Source organism: Antennarius striatus, chromosome 22, assembly GCF_040054535.1.
Source record: "Antennarius striatus isolate MH-2024 chromosome 22, ASM4005453v1, whole genome shotgun sequence".
Taxonomy (NCBI): domain Eukaryota; kingdom Metazoa; phylum Chordata; class Actinopteri; order Lophiiformes; family Antennariidae; genus Antennarius; species Antennarius striatus.
This window is the reverse complement of record NC_090797.1, coordinates 16452501-16475540: the sequence shown is the minus strand read 5'-3', so window position 1 is coordinate 16475540 and position 23040 is coordinate 16452501. Positions and strand designations below refer to the sequence as shown.

The 23040-nt window shown below is 49.1% G+C and overlaps 1 protein-coding gene across 6 annotated transcripts in view; it reads right to left on the bottom strand.

Moving 5' to 3' along the window:
* Positions 1-23040, bottom strand: part of dennd5b (DENN/MADD domain containing 5B) — a 53913-nt gene that overhangs the window by 9370 nt on the left and 21503 nt on the right. For 4 of the 6 annotated variants that reach the window (XR_011034165.1, XR_011034166.1, XM_068307029.1 and 1 more), the window contains 15 exons: positions 19243-19918; positions 17859-18046; positions 16932-17522; positions 16403-16634; positions 16062-16212; positions 15300-15387; positions 13832-13963; positions 13582-13734; positions 13363-13447; positions 13211-13292; positions 12999-13127; positions 11155-11276; positions 5325-5470; positions 4188-4229; positions 189-307 (listed from right to left, as the gene is read on the bottom strand). Coding sequence is in view for 4 of the 6 variants with exons in the window: in XM_068307029.1 (XP_068163130.1) it covers positions 189-307; positions 4188-4229; positions 5325-5470; positions 11155-11276; positions 12999-13127; positions 13211-13292; positions 13363-13447; positions 13582-13734; positions 13832-13963; positions 15300-15387; positions 16062-16212; positions 16403-16634; positions 16932-17522; positions 17859-18046; positions 19243-19918 (2936 nt within the window). In the remaining 2 variants the exon portion in view is untranslated. The remainder of the gene's footprint in view (positions 1-188; positions 308-4187; positions 4230-5324; positions 5471-11154; positions 11277-12998; positions 13128-13210; positions 13293-13362; positions 13448-13581; positions 13735-13831; positions 13964-15299; positions 15388-16061; positions 16213-16402; positions 16635-16931; positions 17523-17858; positions 18047-19242; positions 19919-23040) is intronic. The other 2 variants (XM_068307030.1, XM_068307032.1) reach the window with 1 other exon arrangement.

Genomic DNA, 23040 nt, shown 5'->3' with positions numbered 1-23040 from the left:
AGAAACCAGTGGAGACTGGTGCACCAGCAGGAGAAACCAGTGGAGACTGGTGCACCAGCAGGAGAAACCAGTGGAGACTGGTGCACCAGCAGGAGAAACCAGTGGAGACTGGTGCACCAGCAGGAGAAACCAGTGGACCAGAGTCCGTCCACACTGTTCCTCTGCAGAGACGTCTGGTCATTGCTCACCTGTAAGTGTGTCCGGTGATGTCATTGCGCACCATCACACAGTCCACCAGCCACTTAGCCAGGAGTCCAGCGTTATCATGACCCAACTGCACCGTGGTCAGCTTCCCCAGGTTCTGACACTAACCACACACACACACACACACACACACACACACACACACACACACACACACACACACACACACACACACACACACACACACACACACACACGCACACACACATAAACACACACACACACACACACACACAGCTGGAGTCAATCCTCTACTTCAGACCACAGTTATAATCCAGTTCATTAAACTGTAGAGCTTTAGAGTTCGTTAAAACATTTAAAACATGTCACATTACTAAATCAAAGGAAGTGACAAATATAGGAAATATTCCTTCTTCCTTTGACGGACCCTGTCCCAGAATGCAACACCATCATCTTACTATTTCTCTTTACAATCGTCCCAATAGTTTAAAGCAGTGTGGATCTTCTTCTTCTTCTCCTTTGGGCTTTTCCCTTCAGGGTCTCCACAGCCAATCAGTGTCCTCCATCTAACCCTGTCTTCTCATCCTCTTCTCTCACACCAACTACCTTCATGTCCTCTTTCACTACATCCATAAACCTCCTCTTTGGTCTTCCTCTAGGCCTCCTGCCTGGCAGTTCAGAACTCAGCATCCTTCTACCAATATATTCACTATCTCTCCTCTGGACATGTCCAAACCATCTCAGTCTGGCCTCTCTGACTTTATCTCCAGAACCTCTAACATGTGCTGTCCCTCTGATGTACTCATTCCTGATCCTATCCATCCTGGTCACTCCCAGAGAGAACCTCAGCATCTTCATCTCTGCTACCTCCAGCTCTGTCTCCTGTCTTTTCCTCAGGGACACTGTCTCTAGACCAAACAACATCGCTGGTCTCACCACAGTTTTGTACACCTTTCCTGTCATTTTAGCTGAAACTCTTCTATCACACATCACACCTGACACTTTCCTCCACCCGTTCCATCCTGCCTGGACACGCTTCTTCACCTCTTTTCCACACTCTCCATTGCTCTGGACTGTTGACCCTAAGTACTTCAAATCCTCCCCCTTCTTGATCTCTTCTCCCTGTAACCTCACTCTTCCACTTGGGTCCCTCTCATTCACACACATGTACTCTGTCTTACTGCGGCTAACCTTCATTCCTCTCCTTTCCAGGACAAACCTCCACCTCTCTGGCTTCTCCTCCACCTGTTCCCTGCTCTCACTGCAGATCACAATGTCATCTGCAAACATCATAGTCCATGGAGATTCCTGTCTAACCTCGTCTGTCAGCCTGTCCATCACCATAGCAACAACAAGGGGCTCAGAGCTGATCTCTGATGCAGTCCCACCTCCACCTTGAACTCCTCCGTCACACCTACACACACCTCACCACTGTCTTACAGTCCTCATACATGTCCTGCACCGCTCTAACATACTTCTCTGCCACTCCAGACTTCCTCATACAATACCACAGTTCCTCTCTGGGCACCCTGTCATCAGCTTTCTCCAGATCTACAAAAACACAATGCAGCTCCCTCTGGCCTTCTCTGTACTTCTCTATCAACATCCTCAGAGCAAATACTGCATCTGTAGTACTCTTTTTTGGCATGAAACCATACTGCTGCTCACAAATGTTCACTTCTGCCCTTAGTCTAGCTTCCACTACTCTCTCCCATAACTTCATTGTATGGCTCATCAGCTTTATTCCTCTGTAGTTGCCACAACTCTTCACATCTCCCTTGTTCTTAAAAATGGGCACCAGCACACTTCTCCTCCATTCCTCAGGCATCTTCTCACTATCTAAGATCCTGTTGAACAACCCAGTCAGAAACTCTACTGCCACCTCTCCTAGACACTTCCATACCTCTACAGGTATATCATCAGGACCGACTGCCTTTCCTCTCTTCATCCTCTTCAATGCCCTCCTCACTTCATCCTGACTAATCTTTGCTACATCCTGGTCCACAACAGTCACCTCGTCTAGTCTTTGTTCTCTCTCATTTTCCACGTTCATCAACTCTTCAAAGTACTCTTTCCATCTTCCCATCACACTACTGGCACCTGTCAATAGACTTCCATCCCTATCCTTAATCACCCTAACCTGCTGCACGTCCTTCCCATCTCTGTCTCTCTGTCTTGCCAACCGGTATAGATCAGTCTCTCCCTCCTTACTGTCCAACCTAGCATACTAGTCATCATAAGCTTCTTGTTTGGCCTTTGCTACCTCTACCTTCACCTTACGCTGCATCTCCCTGTACTCCTGTCTACTCTCCTCAGTCCTCTCAGTGTCCCACTTCTTCTTAGCTAACCTCTTTCTCTGTATACACTCCTGTACCTCCTCCTTCCACCACCAAGTCTCCTTATCTACTTTCCTTCCAGATGACACACCAAGTACTCTCCTACCTGTCTCCCTGATCACATTAGCTGTAGTTGTCCAGTCATCTGGAAGCACCTCCTGACCACCCAGAGCCTGTCTTAACTCCTTCCTAAAAGTCATGCAACACTCTTCCTTTTTCAGCTTCCACCATTTCGTCTTCTGCTCTGCCTTTGTCCTCTTCATCTTCCTCACCACCAGAGTCATCCTACACACCACCATCCTATGCTGTTTGGCTACACTCTCACCTACCACTACTTTACAGTCACTGATCTCCTTCAGGTTACACCGTCTACACCAGATGTAGTCTACCTGTGTGCTCCTACCTCCACTCTTATAGGTCACTCTATGTTCCTGCCTCTTCTGGAAGAAAGTATTCACTACAGCCATTTCCATCCTTTTTGCAAAGTCAACTACCATCTGTCCTTCTGCGTTCCTCTCCTGGATACCAAACCTGCCCATCACCTCCTCATCACCTCTGTTTCCTGCACCAACATGTCCATTGAAGTCTGCTCCAATGACAACTCTCTCACTTCTAGGTCTGCTCTGCATCACTTCATCAAAGTCCAGCCAGAATTTCTCCTTCTCCTCCAGCTCACATCCTACCTGTGGAGCATACCCGCTAACAACATTGAACATCACACCTTCTATTTCTAGCTTCAGACTCATCACTCTATCCGACACTCTTTTTACCTCCAGGACATTCCTAACAAACTCCTCCTTCAAGATAACTCCTCCTCCATTTCTCTTCCCATCTACACCATGATAGAACAACTTGAACCCTGCTCCTAAACTTCTAGCCTTGCTACTTTTCCACCTGGTCTCCTGGACACACAGTATGTCTACCTTCCTTCTCTGCATCATGTCAACCAACTCTCTACCTTTTCCTGTCATAGTTCCAACATTCAACGTCCCTCCTCTCCTTCTTAGACCAACAGTAATCCAATTTCCACCGGCACCCTTTCGGTCAACAGCACCGATGGTGGTCCTTGTTAACCCGGGCCTCGACCTATCCGGTATGGAAGTCATAGGTTTGGTTCGCAAGTTTGATGGCAAAAGTTTTACGCTGGATGCCCTTCCTGATGCAACCCTCTGTATTAATCCAGGCTTGGGACCGGCACAATAAAACACTGGCTTGTGTCTCCTACGGCTACATTAAGGAGAAGATTCACACTGCTTTAAAGTGTGAATAATTAAAATAAAGGAGTGCAACACAGTGTGTCCTCGTGCATTCACGCATTAACGCTTGTGATTTCACCTTATCATGGATTTTTGGTAGGTAGTCACGTGATACTGTGATTCTATTGGCTGACTGTATCAGGAAGTGCGCTACGTTTCGTGAGTCTCTGACTTCCATGAGACACAGAAGTGTTTTAAACAGTCTATCAGAGTGTTTTAAAGGTCATACAGACAGAAGGTGGTTTGATATCAGTATGGGGGGGGGGGTTCACAAACGTTTAACCGAGGGCATACTGTACACATCAGAGCAGTATTTGGGGTAATAGACTAACTGGGACCCTTTCTAAACTAAAGACAGTTTTGACTCCAGGAACACACACAGACAACTGGAGCAGAGCATGATGGGAAACAGAGCGGAGGTTCTTCTAACCTTGAACGCGGTGGAGACGTGTGCGTGAGGCCTGAAGGCAGACTGAGGAACACGTACAAAACGTTCAATGACAGGATGATGATATTACCCACAATGCAAAGACAAAACAAAAATGTGCAACCAACCCCAAAAGACATGCATGCCCCCGAGGACAGAGGTAAAGAACATACCAACATGTGGGGACAGGGGTAAAGAACACACCAACACGTGGGGACAGGGGTAAAGAACACATCAACACGTGAAGACAGGGGTAAAGAACACATCAACACGTGGGGACAGGGGTAAAGAACACATCAACACGTGAAGACAGGGGTAAAGAACACATCAACACATGGGGACAGGGGTAAAGAACACATCAACACGTGGGGACAGGGGTAAAGAACATACCAACATGTGGGGACAGGGGTAAAGAACACATCAACACGTGAAGACAGGGGTAAAGAACACATCAACACGTGAAGACAGGGGTAAAGAACACATCAACACGTGGGGACAGGGGTAAAGAACACATCAACACGTGAAGACAGGGGTAAAGAACACATCAACACATGGGGACAGGGGTAAAGAACATACCAACATGTGGGGACAGGGGTAAAGAACATACCAACATGTGGGGACAGAGGTAAAGAACATACCAACATGTGGGGACAGGGGTAAAGAACATACCAACATGTGGGGACAGGGATAAAGGGGTATATGATGGTGACTCAAACCCTTGTGGGATCATCGGATTTGATCTTCAGGTGTGAACTGGACCTGACAGGTGGAACACAGACAGGTGGAACACACAGACAGGTGGAACACAGACAGGTGGAACACAGACAGGTGGAACACACAGACAGGTGGAACACAGACAGGTGGGACACACAGACAGGTGGAACACACAGACAGGTGGAACACACAGACAGGTGGAACACAGACAGGTGGAACACACGGACAGGTGGGACACACACAGACAGGTGGGACACACACAGACAGGTGGAACACACACAGACAGGTGGGACACACACAGACAGGTGGAACACACACAGACAGGTGGGACACACACAGACACACACATGCCTGAGTGTGACCTTGAGTGCACTCTTTCAACCAATCACAGCGAGTGTTAAGCTTGTGTGAGGTCAGGTGACTCACGTCAAAGGTCATCTCCAGGACGTTCTTGGGGATCTGCATGACGCCCGAGTCTCCCAGCTCTCCTGACACACACACCCAGGGGTTAGAGGTCGTCAGGGCATTACTCAGCTTCCTGATGGGGAGGATCACCACCCTGTAGGGGATCACTGTGGGGGGGACACTGTCTGTAGTTAACACACTGTCTGTAGTTAACACACTGTCTGTAGTCAACACACACTGTCTGTAGTTAACACACTGTCTGTAGTTAACACACTGTCTGTAGTCAACACACACTGTCTGTAGTTAACACACACTGTCTGTAGTTAACACACACTGTCTGTAGTTAACACACACTGTCTGTAGTTAACACACACTGTAGTTAACACACACTGTAGTTAACACACTGTCTGTAGTTAACACACACTGTCTGTAGTTAACACACACACTGTCTGTAGTTAACACACACTGTCTGTAGTTAACACACTGTCTGTAGTTAACACACACTGTCTGTAGTTAACACACACTGTCTGTAGTTAACACACACTGTCTGTAGTTAACACACACTGTCTGTAGTTAACACACACTGTCTGTAGTTAACACACACTGTCTGTAATTAACACACACAGTCTGTAGTTAACACACACTGTCTGTAGTTAACACACACTGTCTGTAGTTAACACACACTGTCTGTAGTTAACACACACAGTCTGTAGTTAACACACACCGTCTGTAGTTAACACACTGTCTGTAGTTAACACACTGTCTGTAGTTAACACACTGTCTGTAGTTAACACACACTGTCTGTAGTTAACACACACTGTCTGTAGTTAACACACTGTCTGTAGTTAACACACTGTCTGTAGTTAACACACACTGTCTGTAGTTAACACACAGTCTGTAGTTAACACACAGTCTGTAGTTAACACACAGTCTGTAGTCAACACACAGTCTGTAGTTAACACACACACTGTCTGTAGTTAACACACTGTCTGTAGTTAACACACACTGTCTGTAGTTAGAGGTCGTCAGGGCATTACTCAGCTTCCTGATGGGGAGGATCACCACCCTGTAGGGGATCACTGTGGGGGGGACACTGTCTGTAGTTAACACACTGTCTGTAGTCAACACACACTGTCTGTAGTTAACACACACTGTCTGTAGTTAACACACACTGTCTGTAGTTAACACACTGTCTGTAGTTAACACACTGTCTGTAGTCAACACACACTGTCTGTAGTTAACACACACTGTCTGTAGTTAACACACACTGTCTGTAGTTAACACACACTGTAGTTAACACACACTGTAGTTAACACACACTGTAGTTAACACACTGTCTGTAGTTAACACACACTGTCTGTAGTTAACACACACACTGTCTGTAGTTAACACACACTGTCTGTAGTTAACACACTGTCTGTAGTTAACACACACAGTCTGTAGTTAACACACACTGTCTGTAGTTAACACACACTGTCTGTAGTTAACACACTGTCTGTAGTTAACACACACTGTCTGTAGTCAACACACACTGTCTGTAGTTAACACACACTGTCTGTAGTTAACACACACTGTCTGTAGTTAACACACACTGTAGTTAACACACACTGTAGTTAACACACACTGTAGTTAACACACTGTCTGTAGTTAACACACACTGTCTGTAGTTAACACACACACTGTCTGTAGTTAACACACACAGTCTGTAGTTAACACACACCGTCTGTAGTTAACACACTGTCTGTAGTTAACACACTGTCTGTAGTTAACACACTGTCTGTAGTTAACACACACTGTCTGTAGTTAACACACACTCTCTGTAGTTAACACACACAGTCTGTAGTTAACACACACTGTCTGTAGTTAACACACAGTCTGTAGTTAACACACAGTCTGTAGTTAACACACAGTCTGTAGTCAACACACAGTCTGTAGTTAACACACACACTGTCTGTAGTTAACACACTGTCTGTAGTTAACACACACTGTCTGTAGTTAGAGGTCGTCAGGGCATTACTCAGCTTCCTGATGGGGAGGATCACCACCCTGTAGGGGATCACTGTGGGGGGGACACTGTCTGTAGTTAACACACTGTAGTTAACACACTGTCTGTAGTCAACACACACTGTCTGTAGTTAACACACTGTAGTTAACACACACTGTCTGTAGTTAACACACTGTCTGTAGTCAACACACACTGTCTGTAGTTAACACACACACTGTCCGTAGTTAACACACAGTCTAGTTAACACACTGTCTGTAGTTAACACACACTGTCTGTAGTTAACACACAGTCTGTAGTTAACACAGTGTCTGTAGTTAACACACACTGTAGTTAACACACACACTGTCTGTAGGTTAACACACACTGTCTGTAGTTAACACACACTGTAGTTAACACACAGTGTCTGTAGTTAACACACAGTGTCTGTAGTTAACACAGTGTCTGTAGTTAACACAGTGTCTGTAGTTAACACACACTGTAGTTAACACACACACTGTCTGTGGTTAACAGACACTGTAGTTAACACAGTGTCTGTAGTTAACACAGTGTCTGTAGTTAACACACACTGTAGTTAACACACAGTGTCTGTAGTTAACACACAGTGTCTGTAGTTAACACAGTGTCTGTAGTTAACACAGTGTCTGTAGTTAACACACACTGTAGTTAACACACACACTGTCTGTGGTTAACACACACTGTAGTTAACACACACACTGTCTGTAGGTTAACACACACTGTCTGTAGTTAACACACACTGTCTGTAGTTAACACACACTGTCTGTAGTTAACACACACCTACACACACACACCTAGTCAGACGAATGACCAATCACATTTCATGTCTATAAACTGTACACTAACACTGGTGATTGATTCACTAACAGCACACACACACACACACACACACACACACAGACACAGACACAGACACAGACACACACACACACACACACACACACACACACACACACAGACACAGACACAGACACAGACACAGACACAGACACACACACACAGACACACACACACACACACACACACACACACACACACACACACACACACACACACATACAGAGACACACACACGCACACACACATAGAGACACACACACACACACACACACACACACACACACACACACACACACACACACACACACACACACACACACACACACTATGGGCAATTTGGAACAGCCTGTTCCAAAGATCGTGTTTGTGGAGGGGGGAGGAAGCCAGAGAACCCGGAGAGAACCCCCCCAGACACAGGGAGAACATGCAAAGTCCACAGAGAGCGGGACTCAAACCCAGAACCGCCTTGCTGTGCAGCGACAGCACTACCAACTGCACCACAGCGCCACCTACGGCCGGTTCTGGTGATGAAATAACATCCAAGGGGGGCCAAAGAAAAGTCATTTGCAGGCCGGATCTGGCCCCCGGGCCAGGACTTTGGCACATGTGGTCTCTCTAGAGATAAAGGTACATTCGAGTACCAAGAGCTACATTAACAAACACACACACACACACACACACACACACACACACACACACACACACACACACACACACACACACACACTTCCTTATTTTGCTGACAGTTTTATTCACAGTCTTTCTGCTAAAGTCCACACACTTCAATCTCATGCCAGCTGATATTTTACCCCCCAGTAGAGGTCGTACTAGAGCAGATGAAGCCTCGTGAAGCTTCGAACCGCAGTGAACCGATTGGGATGAAAAGCTTCAGTGCTTCATGGGGCTTCATCTGCCCTTCACTCCCTCTGATGGACTCCAGTTCACACCATCTAGAGTCAGAACTGTTAACAATGTTCATGTTCACAAAACAACCATTAGTGAGTGAAACTAGCTGCTAGCACCAACAGTCTGTCCAGATATGGTTTCTGTTTGGACTGGGACAATCCATGTAGTACCCACAATGCACTGGGGGGCTGACACAAACCCTCTTTAGTAACTCCATACAGTTGTGTTCATGTAGTCACTAACAGAACCATCACTTCTCCAACATTTCTTGAACACCTGCTCTTTGGACAGGAGCCTTTTCCTTTAGCGTTAGCTCCTCTCCCAGTCTCACCAGTAGTTAGCTTTCTTTCTCCAGTTAGCCTGCTAGCATTCATCTACGGCTTCACAATGCCCGCCCAGCGCCATCCATGGCCATCCATGATTGGCCAACACAAAGTCGTTACGTCACCACGTTGATTTTTTTTTATTGACTGTATAAAACAATACATTTGTTTTATATGTTTGGTATGAAGTCTGATATTATTGTTTTATCGTGGAATATACGCTAGTACAGGCAAACCTCGGTTTCCGACCACAATTGGTTCCTGAAGGCTGTTCCAATAGCGATTTGTTCGAATTTCAAATACATTTTTCTCATTACAAATATTGTAAATGGTCTTAATCCGTTCCAAGACGCTAGAAAACTACCTTTTTTCAACACAATATCAATTTACTGCCGCTGTATCCGCGTACTAGATGTTATTTCATAATGTCATTTATATATCAAATCGTATAGTAATGAAACATATCAAAGAAATGTAAAAGAAAGAAGCAAACGCCAGAAAGAAAGAAAAACATGGACATAAACAGGTTATTCTAAGGTACGAGTTACCGTCGTCTTTTGGTCGGAAGTTTACTGTACTGTAACTCGTACCAGAGGCAATGGAACGCAGATTAAGTGAACAATTATTGAATACAGTAAACTAAAATAAAAAGCACATTACCGTCACGTTTTCTCTCCACTTTTCTCGACTTTTCTCGCGCTTGGCGGCAAGAAAAAATAATAGTAATAGTAACAATGGATTAGATTTATATAGCACTTTTCTGGACACTCAAAGACACCTGAACAAAGTACTCACACACTCTTAAGGGAGCTATTTAAATCAATTTCATAGAGTAGTCTAAGGTATCAAACGCAGTAGCAGTATTGAAGTGTGAGGTGTTTTAGGACTCATTCCACCAGACTGGATCCATTATTCATTCACTCCTCTTTCATACTAGGTGGTGGTAGACTACGTGTGTAGCCACAGCTGCCCTGGGGCAGACTGATCTGCCCCTATGGCCCCCTCCGACTACCAGCGGAACAATAACACACATTCACACACCAGCGAGTGCCCCACTGGAGGCAAAGAGGGTAAAGCATCTTGCCCAAGGACACAGCGACAAATGACTTGGCGAGAGCGGGAATCGAACCCCCGATCTGGAATCATTGGACAACCCGCGATACCACTGAGCCACGGCCCCCCCAAAAAGACGTTCGTTCTGCGTTTGACTTCCAAATTTAGTTCGACTTCTAAGACAAAAAAATTCTGAATTTTTTGGTTGAATTCCGATTTGTTCGATGTCCAAAGCGTTCAAAAACCAAGGTTTGCTAGTAAACAGTATATTGTCACATGATCTAGTCAAACAATTCAAGTCAGAAATTCTCTCTTCCCCCTGTCTTACTCTTTCTTTTGTAACTGTCTGATTATGCCGGAAGAGACTCTCAGGGCTCATTTAAATATGATTTGCATAGCAGACGTCATGTTTTAGTAGGAAGTCCACACCAGTCTTTGTGAACGAGGACACTGACCTGTTTTTTTTACTTGAAAACTTTTTGAAACACACGACTCAGAAATAACTGAGCTTTGATTACGAACAGAACAGAGTGTTGGTTTAGAAGAACAGATTAACAGATTAACTATGAACAAATAGTTAGTTCATAAACGGTGACATTCTGGTGCAGAGCTGCAGACCTCCAGAGCTGGTCGTTGTGTTTGTAAAGGAATCTAGAGGGAGGTGTGGTTGAGCAGAGGTCAGAGGTCATGTGCAGGTGACTGAACTCACTGATGGTGGTGAAGACGCCGGTGAAGCAGAAGTAGTCGACAGCGTTGAGGGACAGCAGGTGGAAGAGGAACTGCTCCTTCTCCTCCTCACAGCGCAGGAAGGCGTAGCGCTTGTACAACTTCCTGTGGGCAGAAAACACGAGGAACCCCAGGTGTTTAATCTAACAGAACAGCACTGATGGAGCTCCAGCTCAGAGAGACATCTGTCTGTCAGTGGGGGGGGGGGTGTTGAAGATGGAAAGAGTACTTTGAAGAGTTGATGAACGTGGAAAATGAGAGAGAACAAAGACTAGAAGAGGTGACTGTTGTGGACCAGGAAGTAGCAAAGATTAGTCAGGATGAAGTGAGGAGGGCATTGAAGAGGATGAAGAGAGGAAAGGCAGTCGGTCCTGATGATATACCTGTAGAGGTTTGGAAGTGTCTAGGAGAGGTAGCAGTAGAGTTTCTGACTGGGTTGTTCAACAGGATCTTAGATAGTGAGAAGATGCCTGAGGAATGGAGGAGAAGTGTGCTGGTGCCCATTTTTAAGAACAAGGGAGATGTGCAGAGTTGTGGCAACTACAGAGGAATAAAGCTGATGAGCCATACAATGAAGTTATGGGAGAGAGTAGTGGAAGCTAGACTAAGGGCAGAAGTGAACATTTGTGAGCAGCAGTATGGTTTCATGCCAAAAAAGAGTACTACAGATGCAGTATTTGCGTTGAGGATGTTGATAGAGAAGTCCAGAGAAGGCCAGAGGGAGCTGCATTGTGTTTTTGTAGATCTGGAGAAAGCTGATGACAGGGTGTCCAGAGAGGAACTGTGGTATTGTATGAGGAAGTCTGGAGTGGCAGAGAAGTATGTTAGAGCGGTGCAGGACATGTATGAGGACTGTAAGACAGTGGTGAGGTGTGCTGTAGGTGTGACAGAGGAGTTCAAGGTGGAGGTGGGACTGCATCAGGGATCAGCTCTGAGCCCCTTCTTGTTGCTATGGTGATGGACAGGCTGACAGACCAGGTTAGACAGGAATCTCCATGGACTATGATGTTTGCAGATGACATTGTGATCTGCAGTGAGAGCAGGGAACAGGTGGAGGAGAAGCTAGAGAGGTGGAGGTTTGTCCTGGAAAGGAGAGGAATGAAGGTTAGCCGCAGTAAGACAGAGTACATGTGTGTGAATGAGAGGGACCCAAGTGGAAGAGTGAGGTTAGAGGGAGAAGAGATCAAGAAGGTGGAGGATTTGAAGTACTTAGGGTCAACAGTCCAGAGCAATGGAGAGTGTGGAAAAGAGGTGAAGAAGCGTGTCCAGGCAGGATGGAACGGGTGGAGGAAAGTGTCAGGTGTGATGTGTGATAGAAGAGTTTCAGCTAAAATGAAAGGAAAGGTGTACAAAACTGTGGTGAGACCAGCGATGTTGTTTGGTCTAGAGACAGTGTCCCTGAGGAAAAGACAGGAGACAGAGCTGGAGGTAGCAGAGATGAAGATGCTGAGGTTCTCTCTGGGAGTGACCAGGATGGATAGGATCAGGAATGAGTACATCAGAGGGACAGCACATGTTAGAGGTTCTGGAGATAAAGTCAGAGAGGCCAGACTGAGATGGTTTGGACATGTCCAGAGGAGAGATAGTGAATATATTGGTAGAAGGATGCTGAGTTCTGAACTGCCAGGCAGGAGGCCTAGAGGAAGACCAAAGAGGAGGTTTATGGATGTAGTGAAAGAGGACATGAAGGTAGTTGGTGTGAGAGAAGAGGATGAGAAGACAGGGTTAGATGGAGGACACTGATTGGCTGTGGAGACCCTGAAGGGAGAAGCCAGAAGGAGAGGAAGGAGTGGGGGAGCTTTGTCTGTCCATGACACCAGTACTGACCTGACCAGGTTGTGGTGGGACAGCAGCTGCCGGAGGTGCTGGGAGAGAACCTTCTTCTCCAGGGACAGACGGATCCAGGCTCTGGCCCGCCCCACGTCCGTCTTTATCTCAGACATACTCTGGATGTGTCTGATGAGAAACACGGAACACGGATGGATGAAGATTCACGCAGACACGCCCTCAAACCCAAACCCAGACTCCAGCAGACACACCTCAGGTCCTGGATGAGAGACCCCCAGGGAGACCCGACCCCCACGGAGCAGTCAGACCTCCTCCTGTCTGGAACATGTGACACTGTCCAGGAAACAGTGTGTTAGATGATGCAGAGCGTGTGTGTGTGTGTGTGTGTGTGGGTGAGACACACCTGGTGACCCCGCCTGCTGCTGACGCTCCAGCTTCTCCTCTCTCGTCTGGTAGAGCAGGAGGTGGGACCAGAGCGCCGACTTCCCCTGAGAGAAGACCAGGATCATGACTGACAGTCACACACCAGTGAAGACCAGTGTGTGTGTGTGTGTGTGTGTGTGTGTGTGTGTGTGTGTGTGTGTGTGTGTGTGTGTGTGTGTGTGTGTGTGTGTGCCCCCACCTGTTTGACCCCCAGCCCGTGGCTCCAGACCCTCTCCAGCAGGTCACACAGGCTGGCCATCAGGGTGTTCTCCTCCAGGCCGGTGATGCTGCCCTCGCCGTGGCCCAGCTCCACCGCCTCCTGCCCCATCTTCTCCACCAGGAGGCGCTTGGTCTGGTTCACGGGACAGGAACAGGGACAGGGACACGTGTGGGTCCACGTGTGACACACAGGGTGCCCCCCCCCAGGAGCAGGAACACGTCCGACTCACCTTCATGCGACACTCCTTCAGCAGCCCCTCCACAAACTTCCAGTTGGTCTGGGCGATGACGGCGGGGGACAGGTCTGACAGTTTGGGCTGGCGGGGGCTCTTCCCCAGGCCGCGGGCCTCCTGCATGAACCTCTGGGGGGGGGGGGCAGTCAGAGAGCACACACTGTAATCTGAAGTAATCTCAGCTGTAACACATAATCCATCATCTGATGAAGGGTTAAACTTCAGTGCCCCCCCCGCCCACCAGAGGGCCATCAGTGCCGCCCCCCCGCCCACCAGAGGGCCATCAGTGCCCCTCCCCCATCCACCAGGGGGCCATCAGTACCCCCCCCCCATCCACCAGGGGGCCATCAGTGCCCCCCCCCCGCCCACCAGAGGGCCATCAGTGCCCCCCCCCCCCGCCCACCAGAGGGCCATCAGTGCCCCCCCCCCCCGTCCACCAGGGGGCGCCGATGCTCACGATCAAACAGACCAACATCCCATTTGGAACAAACCTTTATCATTTCACTTAGTTCTGTTTTCACCATCAGGAACATCCCACAGCTCAGACGCGTTGCCGTGACAACAGGTCATTTGTTTTTATTGATGTGTGTGTGTGTGTGGGGGGGGGGGGGGGGGTGTGGCTGTTCCAACAGCCGCTCACACCCCCATCGACACCAGACAGTTCCAGAAACATCTTTACTGTTGTGCCATTGGTCAGTTTACCTGTGCAGGTGAAGGACAGGGACACACTCCTGGGTTACTATGGTAACTACAGGTTACTACGCCAACAAGGAGTAAAGGGTAAGGACTGGGGGGCGGGGTGCAGGTGGGGGTCCACACACAGCTCTTCCACATACCAGGCAGGATGAAGACGCAGACTTTTGGGGCGGTCTGATCGGTGGGGGGGAAGCATTGTCCCACTCCCAGAACGCCATGGAGTTTAGCAGGACCTGACGGCCCTCCACCTGCTCAGGGGGAGGGAGAACCCGAGCCCCACCCCCCAGCACAGAACAACCCAGTGAGCAGGAAGGACAGGAAGACAGGAGACAGCAGAGGGCAGCATGCATTTAGAAAAGGGATGAAAACAGGAAGTAAAGCAACAACAGGAAGTAAAGCAACAACAGGAAATAAAGCAACAACAGGAAGTAAAGCAACAACAGGAAGTAAAGCAACAACAGGAAGTAAAGCAACAACAGGAAGTAAAGCAACAACAGGAAGTAAAGCAACAACAGGAAGTACACTAACAACAGGAAGTACACTAATAACAAGAAAAAAACCAACAACAGGAAGTAAAGCAACAACAGGAAGTAAAGCAACAACAGGAAGTAAAGCAACAACAGGAAGTACACTAACAACAGGAAGTGCACTAATAACAAGAAAAAAACCAACAACAGGAAGTAAAGCAACAACAGGAAGTAAACCAACAAACACTGGTGATGGACCAGAGGATACAGCTGCTGTGGGTCAGATGTCAGAGGTCAGTTACCTCCTTCAAGGGGTGATCCAGGGTCAGACGCTCTGGCTGTCTGGGGGGGTCCATCCTCCGTGGAGCCGTGGCTGTCCTGTGAGACCACCTGCAGGGCAACGAACAGATCACCTGTCAGACGGGGGGGAGGGGCTTCAAATCAGAGCTCTAGCATGAAGATGAGGGAGCAGGCTGGACCCCCATGACCCGCAGCACCCCGACCTCAGCACCCCGACCTGTAACATCCTGACCTGTAACACCCTGACCTGTAACACCCTGACCTGTAACACCCTGACCTGTAACACCCTGACCTGTAACACCCTGACCTGTAACACCCTGACCTGTAACACCCTGACCTGTAACACCCTGACCTGTAACACCCTGACCTGTAGCACCCTGACCTGTAGCACCCTAACCTATAGCACCCTGACCTGTAGCACCCTGACCTGTAGCACCCTGACCTGTAGCACCCTGACCTGTAACACCCTGACCTGTAACACCCTGACCTGTAACACCCTGACCTGTAACACCCTGACCTGTAGCACCCTGACCTGTAACACCCTGACCTGTAACACCCTGACCTGTAACACCCTGACCTATAGCACCCTGACCTGTAGCACCCTGACCTGTAACACCCTGACCTGTAACACCCTGACCTGTAGCACCCTGACCTGTAACACCCTGACCTGTAACACCCTGACCCGTAACACCCTGACCTGTAACACCCTGACCTGTAACACCCTGACCTGTAGCACCCTGGTTTCCTGGAGGGGGCGGACCCACCTGAGGCTGGTGGGCCCAGACTTCAGCACGTCCGCCTGCAGCTGGGGGAAGAAGCCCTGCTGGTATCTGCCCTGACCAATCTTCATGTCCAGCAGGTGGGGGTGGACGGCGGTGTGGTCGATCTTCTTCAGCCGCTGCTCAATGACCTGAGCTGAAGGTCAGACAGAAACGACCTTCAGTACAAAGTGTGGACACCAGTGTGACTACAGTCTCAGTAACACCAGAGACTTTCTGCACAGGGATTAATGGGTTAAAGGGTTCCTCTGGTTTCCATAAATGTTCCATGAACCAGTCATCCCAGTTTAATCCTGCTTCCTGTGAGGTTCTCCAGAGGTTCTCACCAGACTCCTTGAGGATGGAGCACCTCTGGTAGCTGGATGAGCGGAGGCTGGCGGCGCGGACGTTGTAGAGGCGGGCCTTGTCGATGCGAGCGTCGAACACACGGAGCAGAGGATCCTTCTCCCCCCACTGGGACATGATCTTATTGTCGATGAAGGTGGCGAACATCTGCGTCTCGATGAAGTGGGACAGGAAGGGCAGGTAGGGCTCCGGCTGGTCGGACAGGAAGGAAGCCTGGAGCAACCAGGAAAAGTACATGAGTTTTAATGTGAGCTGGAGACACGTGTTCTGTAATCACACACAATGTATGGAGTACCAGGGTTGAGAACACCTGTTTTATACAAAATGGAATTACACCAGACACTCTATTACTGATACCCAGAATTCCCAGACTGCCCCCTGTAGGACAGTTTCTGAATCTTAAATCACCTCTGGTGTCAGGTGTGTGTTTTCAGTGACTGGGGCAACTGTTTATTAACCCCTGCTGTCTGAGAAGTATAAAAACCCACCATGACCCAAACCTTTAGGTACCTTGTCAAAGTTGTGCATCTGCTCCCTGCTGGTGAGCCATGAGTCCAGGTCGGGGGGCCCCTGGATGACGAAGGCCTCGTAGTCTGAGAACATGGTGGTGAAGCGGCTGGCGAACACCTCCCTCAGCTGGACGTTCAGCCTGGCGGTGATCAACTCCTCTTCATCAGCGGCCGTCTGAGCGCCTCGGATCTCAGCCTTCTGGGCTCTGACTTCGGCCCTAAGGGCGTCCACGCGGGCCCCCATCACCCCGGTGCGTCTGGCCAGTGCCTGCAGGCGCTCCAGGGTGGGGTTTCCCTGCAGCATCTCCAGCACAGCGAGCTCCTCCCCCCCCAGGTTTCCGTTCTGCCCATCATCCTCCAGTTGGTGGAGGGCAACGGTCTTACTCTCACTGCCAGGAGGGGAGGGCGACCTCCTGGGGGTCCTGCCAGGGCTGCTTTGGGGCCGATCAGGGGCCCCTGCATTGGCAGAAATGCCGAAGCTGAGCAGAACGTCACTGAGCTCCTGGACAAACTCCTTTTTGTTGGGGAGGTGGGGAAAGTCTTCTGGAAGCTCGATGTGGTGGTGGTCAATGTCCACAAAGCACAGGTTGGCCTGGGACAGCGGAGACAGGGGGGAGCAGGGGTACACCGATTTATTTCATCATATTACACACATTTATGGTCTGACAAAAAGGTGAACTCTCCAAATGAGATAATTATCTCATAATTATCCTCTGGGAGCCACAGAAACAGCCCAGGAAGGGGCTGGACGTGTCATGAGGAGGCCTTTTGAGGACGGCTTGTCTTTATCTACTATAACCTGAGGCGGGAGATGCAGAGTACCGTCAGGTGATTGAGTAGATATCATTTTCATTATATTCTTTTATTAAGTCTCACTGAGTTTGGGTAGAAGCTTATTGTCTACTTATGGACTGTCGGGCCGGTGTACCTCCTGGGGAAGCTCCAGCTTGGAGCGGTCGGCCCCCTCTTTGGACTGCAGGCCCATCAGGTAGGGAACTGGGGCATCCAGGAAGTGCAGGAGGGAGGCGGGCAGGATGGGAACGTAGACGTGCTGCCACTGGAAGGGAAACAGGAGCGCGGTGATGCCCTCGGCGACCGTCATCAGCTGCTGGTAGTCTGACGAAACAGAAGGTGACACCTGTCAAGGTGTGGCCATATCCCACAAAACCTGAAGGGATGAACCTGAGTGCGCTCTGATCCAGGAACTCTTCACAATAGCTCCTAGTCTGGAGCGTCAAACAACCGTGTCAGAGTGATCACTGCACCAAATCACCACCGCACGACTTCCTTCCACCCGTGATCAAAACCAGACAACACTAACCCCCAACCAGAGACTATTACTTACATGTTCTTATCGGATTTCTGATTTTTCATTGTTGCTGTTGGGTTTATGAACAGGTTTCAGACATAGTCCTAATCTCACATTCTGTTTTATCTGAGAAAGAGTCAAAAATGGCTTCAACCAGCAATGTTTGTTGTAAAATACTGTCACTGAGCAGCAGAGTGGTGCTGAGACTAACTCTTTGTTAGCACTGCGCTAACAGGCTATTGAAAATACAGTGAATAGATCAACCAGCCGTAACAGACGGACCGTTATCTGGAGGACTGGAGATAGACCGGATAGATGCTCTGATCGGTCCTTCAGACTTCACAGGAGTGTGTGTGTGTGTGTGTGTGTGTGTGTGTGTGTGTGTGTGTGTGTGTGTGTGTCACAGTAACTGTTAATAACAAGAGCAGATCTGATCATTACCCATCTGGTAGTGACCCTTCCTCTGTCTCAGAAACAGACAAATGGAATCGGGATTCCACTTCCTCCTATTTCCTGTTCATCCTAGGTGTGTGTTTAATCTGTTGATCTGAGGGCTTCATCTCTCACATACAATAATACAATGTAATGAAGTTCCAGCTTCCAATCAAAAGTCTAATGACGACGTTAAAAACACTCTTGTACCAAACTGTCTCAGCAGTTCCTTCTGCAGCGTACCGAGTCCTGGTCCTGAAGATCGAACATCTACCCAGCTGTTGGAAACCAACGGTAACAAACATTCAGTGTCCACAGCATTGGAACTCCACACGCCACCAGGGTGCGCTGACGGGTGGAGCAGAGGTCATTGATCCTAACGGGACGGTAAGTCAGGTACTCATCATTTACTGCACACACCATCAGACATGATGCAAACATCGGATGGAGAAACAAGCAATGCTTTACCAGACGTCCATAGAACACACACACACACACACACACACACACACACACACACACACACATACACACACAGCGGGCTATCCGATTGGCTCACGGGCATCCTTACCTTGAGAGTAGAGGAGGATCTGCATCTCCAGCAGGGTGCAGGTGAACACCTGGACCAGGTTCTCCACTCCTAGTAGTGTGAAGGCGTCTGCCAGGGGGAAATCGGCCAATGGGAGCTCCCCGGGCCCCGGCCTCTGGCAGACGATTGGCTCGTACACCCCGTGGAACTTCAGCGAGTGTCCCGGGACGGGCAGAGGCACCTCGAACAGGATGTTGTGAATGTAGCTCTCCAGTGGCAGTGGTGGGGCTGTTGCCGCGGTAACAGCCCTGTGCAACTGCGACAGGAAGCGACGGCAGGCGTGCATGAAGGGCACGGGTGTGATCAGACACAAGGCCTTGGACACGTACAGGGTGTCCCGGGACGAGTCGTAGCCCCCCGCCCCGGGGCAGGAAGACGAGGGGGTGGCAGAGTCTGCCTCGTCCAGACTGCTGGCCAGAGAGTCCATGCTGGACGAGGAGCAGGAGGATGGGGGGCTGGTGGGGGCGTGCGCTGCACCGTGCATCTGGTGCAGGGTCTGCATGGCCGAACACACCTCTGGGCTGGTCACCTCCTCGTAGAAGGTGTGAACGAAGCCGTAGGTCCGGGACCCGTCCTCCTTTGTGATCAGGAAGGAGTGGAACTGGGGGGCCCTCTGCTCCGTCTGCGTCCGGAAGGACAGACCTTTAGGCAGACAGAGCTGCAGACACAGGAGACAGACAGCGTCCACATCAGCGTCAGTGTCCACATCAGTGTCCACATCAATGTCAGTGTCCACATCCGTGTCCACATCAGTGTCCACATCAGCGTCAGCGTCCACATCAGTGTCCACATCAGTGTCCACATCAGTGTCCACATCAGTGTCAGCATCCACATCCGTGTCCACATCAGTGTCCACATCAGTGTCCACATCAGCGTCAGTGTCCACATCAGTGTCCACATCAGTGTCAGCATCCACATCCGTGTCCACATCAGTGTCCACATCAGCGTCAGCGTCCACATCCGTGTCCACATCAGTGTTCACATCCGTGTCCACATCAGTGTCCACATCCGTGTCCACATCAGCGTCCACATCAATGTCAGCATCCACATCCGTGTCCACATCAGTGTCAACATCAGTGTCCACATCAGCGTCAGCGTCCACATCCGTGTCCACATCAGTGTCAGCATCCACATCAGTGTCCACATCAATGTCAGCGTCCACATCCGTGTCCACATCAGTGTTCACATCCGTGTCAGCGTCCACATCCATGTCCACATCAGTGTTCACATCCGTGTCAGCGTCCACATCAGCGTCCACATCAGTGTCAGCATCCACATCAGTGTCCACATCAATGTCAGTGTCCACATCCGTGTCCACATCAGTGTCCACATCAGCGTCAGTGTCCACATCAGCGTCCACATCAGTGTCAGCATCCACATCCGTGTCCACATCAGTGTCCACATCAGCGTCAGCGTCCACATCCGTGTCCACATCAGTGTTCACATCCGTGTCAGCGTCCACATCCATGTCCACATCAGTGTTCACATCCGTGTCAGCGTCCACATCCATGTCCACATCAGCGTCCACATCAGTGTCCACATCAGCATCCACATCCGTGTCCACTACCGTGTCCACATCCGTGTCCACTAACGCTCTGAGAGTCTATGTTTGAAAACTAGTTTATTACTCTGTTTCTACTAATATTGGTAACAAATCAATCAATAAGTGATAATAACAACAGCAGCAGTCACAACATTAGAATTCCAATGAGACCCGGAATCCGAGGCCTGTACCCTAAAACTGGATTACGGTTTAGCCAGATAACTTCAGGCTAAACCCTGGCTTTTCGGTACCATAAAGGTGGCTGACTTTCTATCAGGCTACGTTGTCGCGGTAACCTATGCTGAACACCTAACCTGCTCCAGAGCAGGATAAGTTCAGGGTAAGAGCTCAGCAGGTATAACAGCCCCACCTACTGACCAATCAGAGCTCAGCAGGTATAACAGCCCCACCTACTGACCAATCAGAGCTCAGCAGGTATAACAGCCCCACCTACTGACCAATCAGAGCTCAGCAGGTATAACAGCCCCACCTACTGACCAATCAGAGCTCAGCAGGTATAACAGCCCCACCTACTGACCAATCAGAGCTCAGCAGGTATAACAGCCCCACCTACTGACCAATCAGAGCTCAGCAGGTATAACAGCCCCACCTACTGACCAATCGGTTCTCCTGAAAACGGGCCGTCCGTTCCCTGAGAACCCGGTGGATCTCGGGTCACAGCTTGTGTGCAGAGCGCTCAGGCAGAGAGAATATTTAGGGATGGCTGTAATCCGGTGGGATTGGCTGAACAATGACTGTAGAAAGGTAGAGGTTTTGGGGGGAGGGGTTACATTACATCTGTCAGCTGCTGGAGCCTCACATCAGGAATGGAACGCACCCCAACCACGCGCTGACAGTCCCACACAGTGTGCATTGACCTGAGGTTCTTTGTCACAGTTAATATACACTCACTGGCCACTTTATTAGGTACACCATGCTAGTAACGGGTTGGACCCCCTTTTGCCTTCAGAACTGCCTCAATGCTTCGTGGCATAGATTCAACAAGGTGCTGGGAGCATCCGTCAGAGAGTTTGGTCCATATTGACATGATGACATCACACAGTTGGCGCAGATTTGTCGGCTGCACATCCATGATGCGAATCTCCCGTTCCACCACATCCCAAAGATGCTCTATTGGATTGAGATCTGGTGACTGTGGAGGCCATTTGAGTTCAGCGAACTCATTGTCATGTTCAAGAAACCAGTCTGAGATGATTCCAGCTTTATGACATGGCGCATTATCCTGCTGAAAGTAGCCATCAGAAGTTGGGTCCATTGTGGTCATAAAGGGATGGACATGGTCAGCAACAATACTCAGGTAGGCTGTGGCGTTGCAATGATGCTCAATTGGTACCAAGGGGCCCAAAGAGTGCCAAGAGAATATTCCCCACACCATTACACCACCACCACCAGCCTGAACCGTTGATGCAAGGCAGGATGGATCCATGCTGTCATGTTGTTGACGCCAAATTCTGACCCTACCATCCAAATGTCGCAGCAGAAATCGAGACTCATCAGACCAGGCAACGTTTTCCAATCTTCTATTGTCCAATTTCGATGAGCTTTAGCAAATTGTAGCCTCAGTCTCCTGTTCTTAGCTGAAAGGAGTGGCACCCGGCGTGGTCTTCTGCTGCTGTAGCCCATCTGCCTCAAAGTTCGACGTACTGAAGAACACAGTACGTAGAGCTGTTCATAAAGTCACGGGGCTACGATCACATGTCATAACCAAACATGTGGTTCACACACACATGTAGTAACACACACATGTTAATGTAGTCAGATACACAAGTGCAGTCATAGTGGGGCAGTAATATTATAATGGCACTAACTTCCTCATTGACGCAGTCGGCCATGTTTTCCCAGAGATCCTTGCTCCGTTTGGCAGCTGCAGCTGTGTTGCTGTTTGCCTGGATTATTGATTTGTATTGATCGTATTTATTAATTATTATTGTTTGCTCCTCCGTTGTGAAATATGCGGCTCGGGCCGGTTTGTTGCATGTTTGTGATTGGTCGCATGCAGCAAACTCCGCCCTTTTTTTTGTGAGCGCGCACAGATCTAGAGTGGACAAGTCTGGATTGAATTAGTGAGTTGATAGCCGGCTTTATGGAACCGAAAATCTGGAGGGTGGATGTCTGGGTAAGTGAAGCCAGATAAGGAAGAGGAAGCCTGACTAGGTTAATCCAGCTTTGTGGGACAGGACTCTGATCAATGATCAATGCCAAACAGACAGAATCAC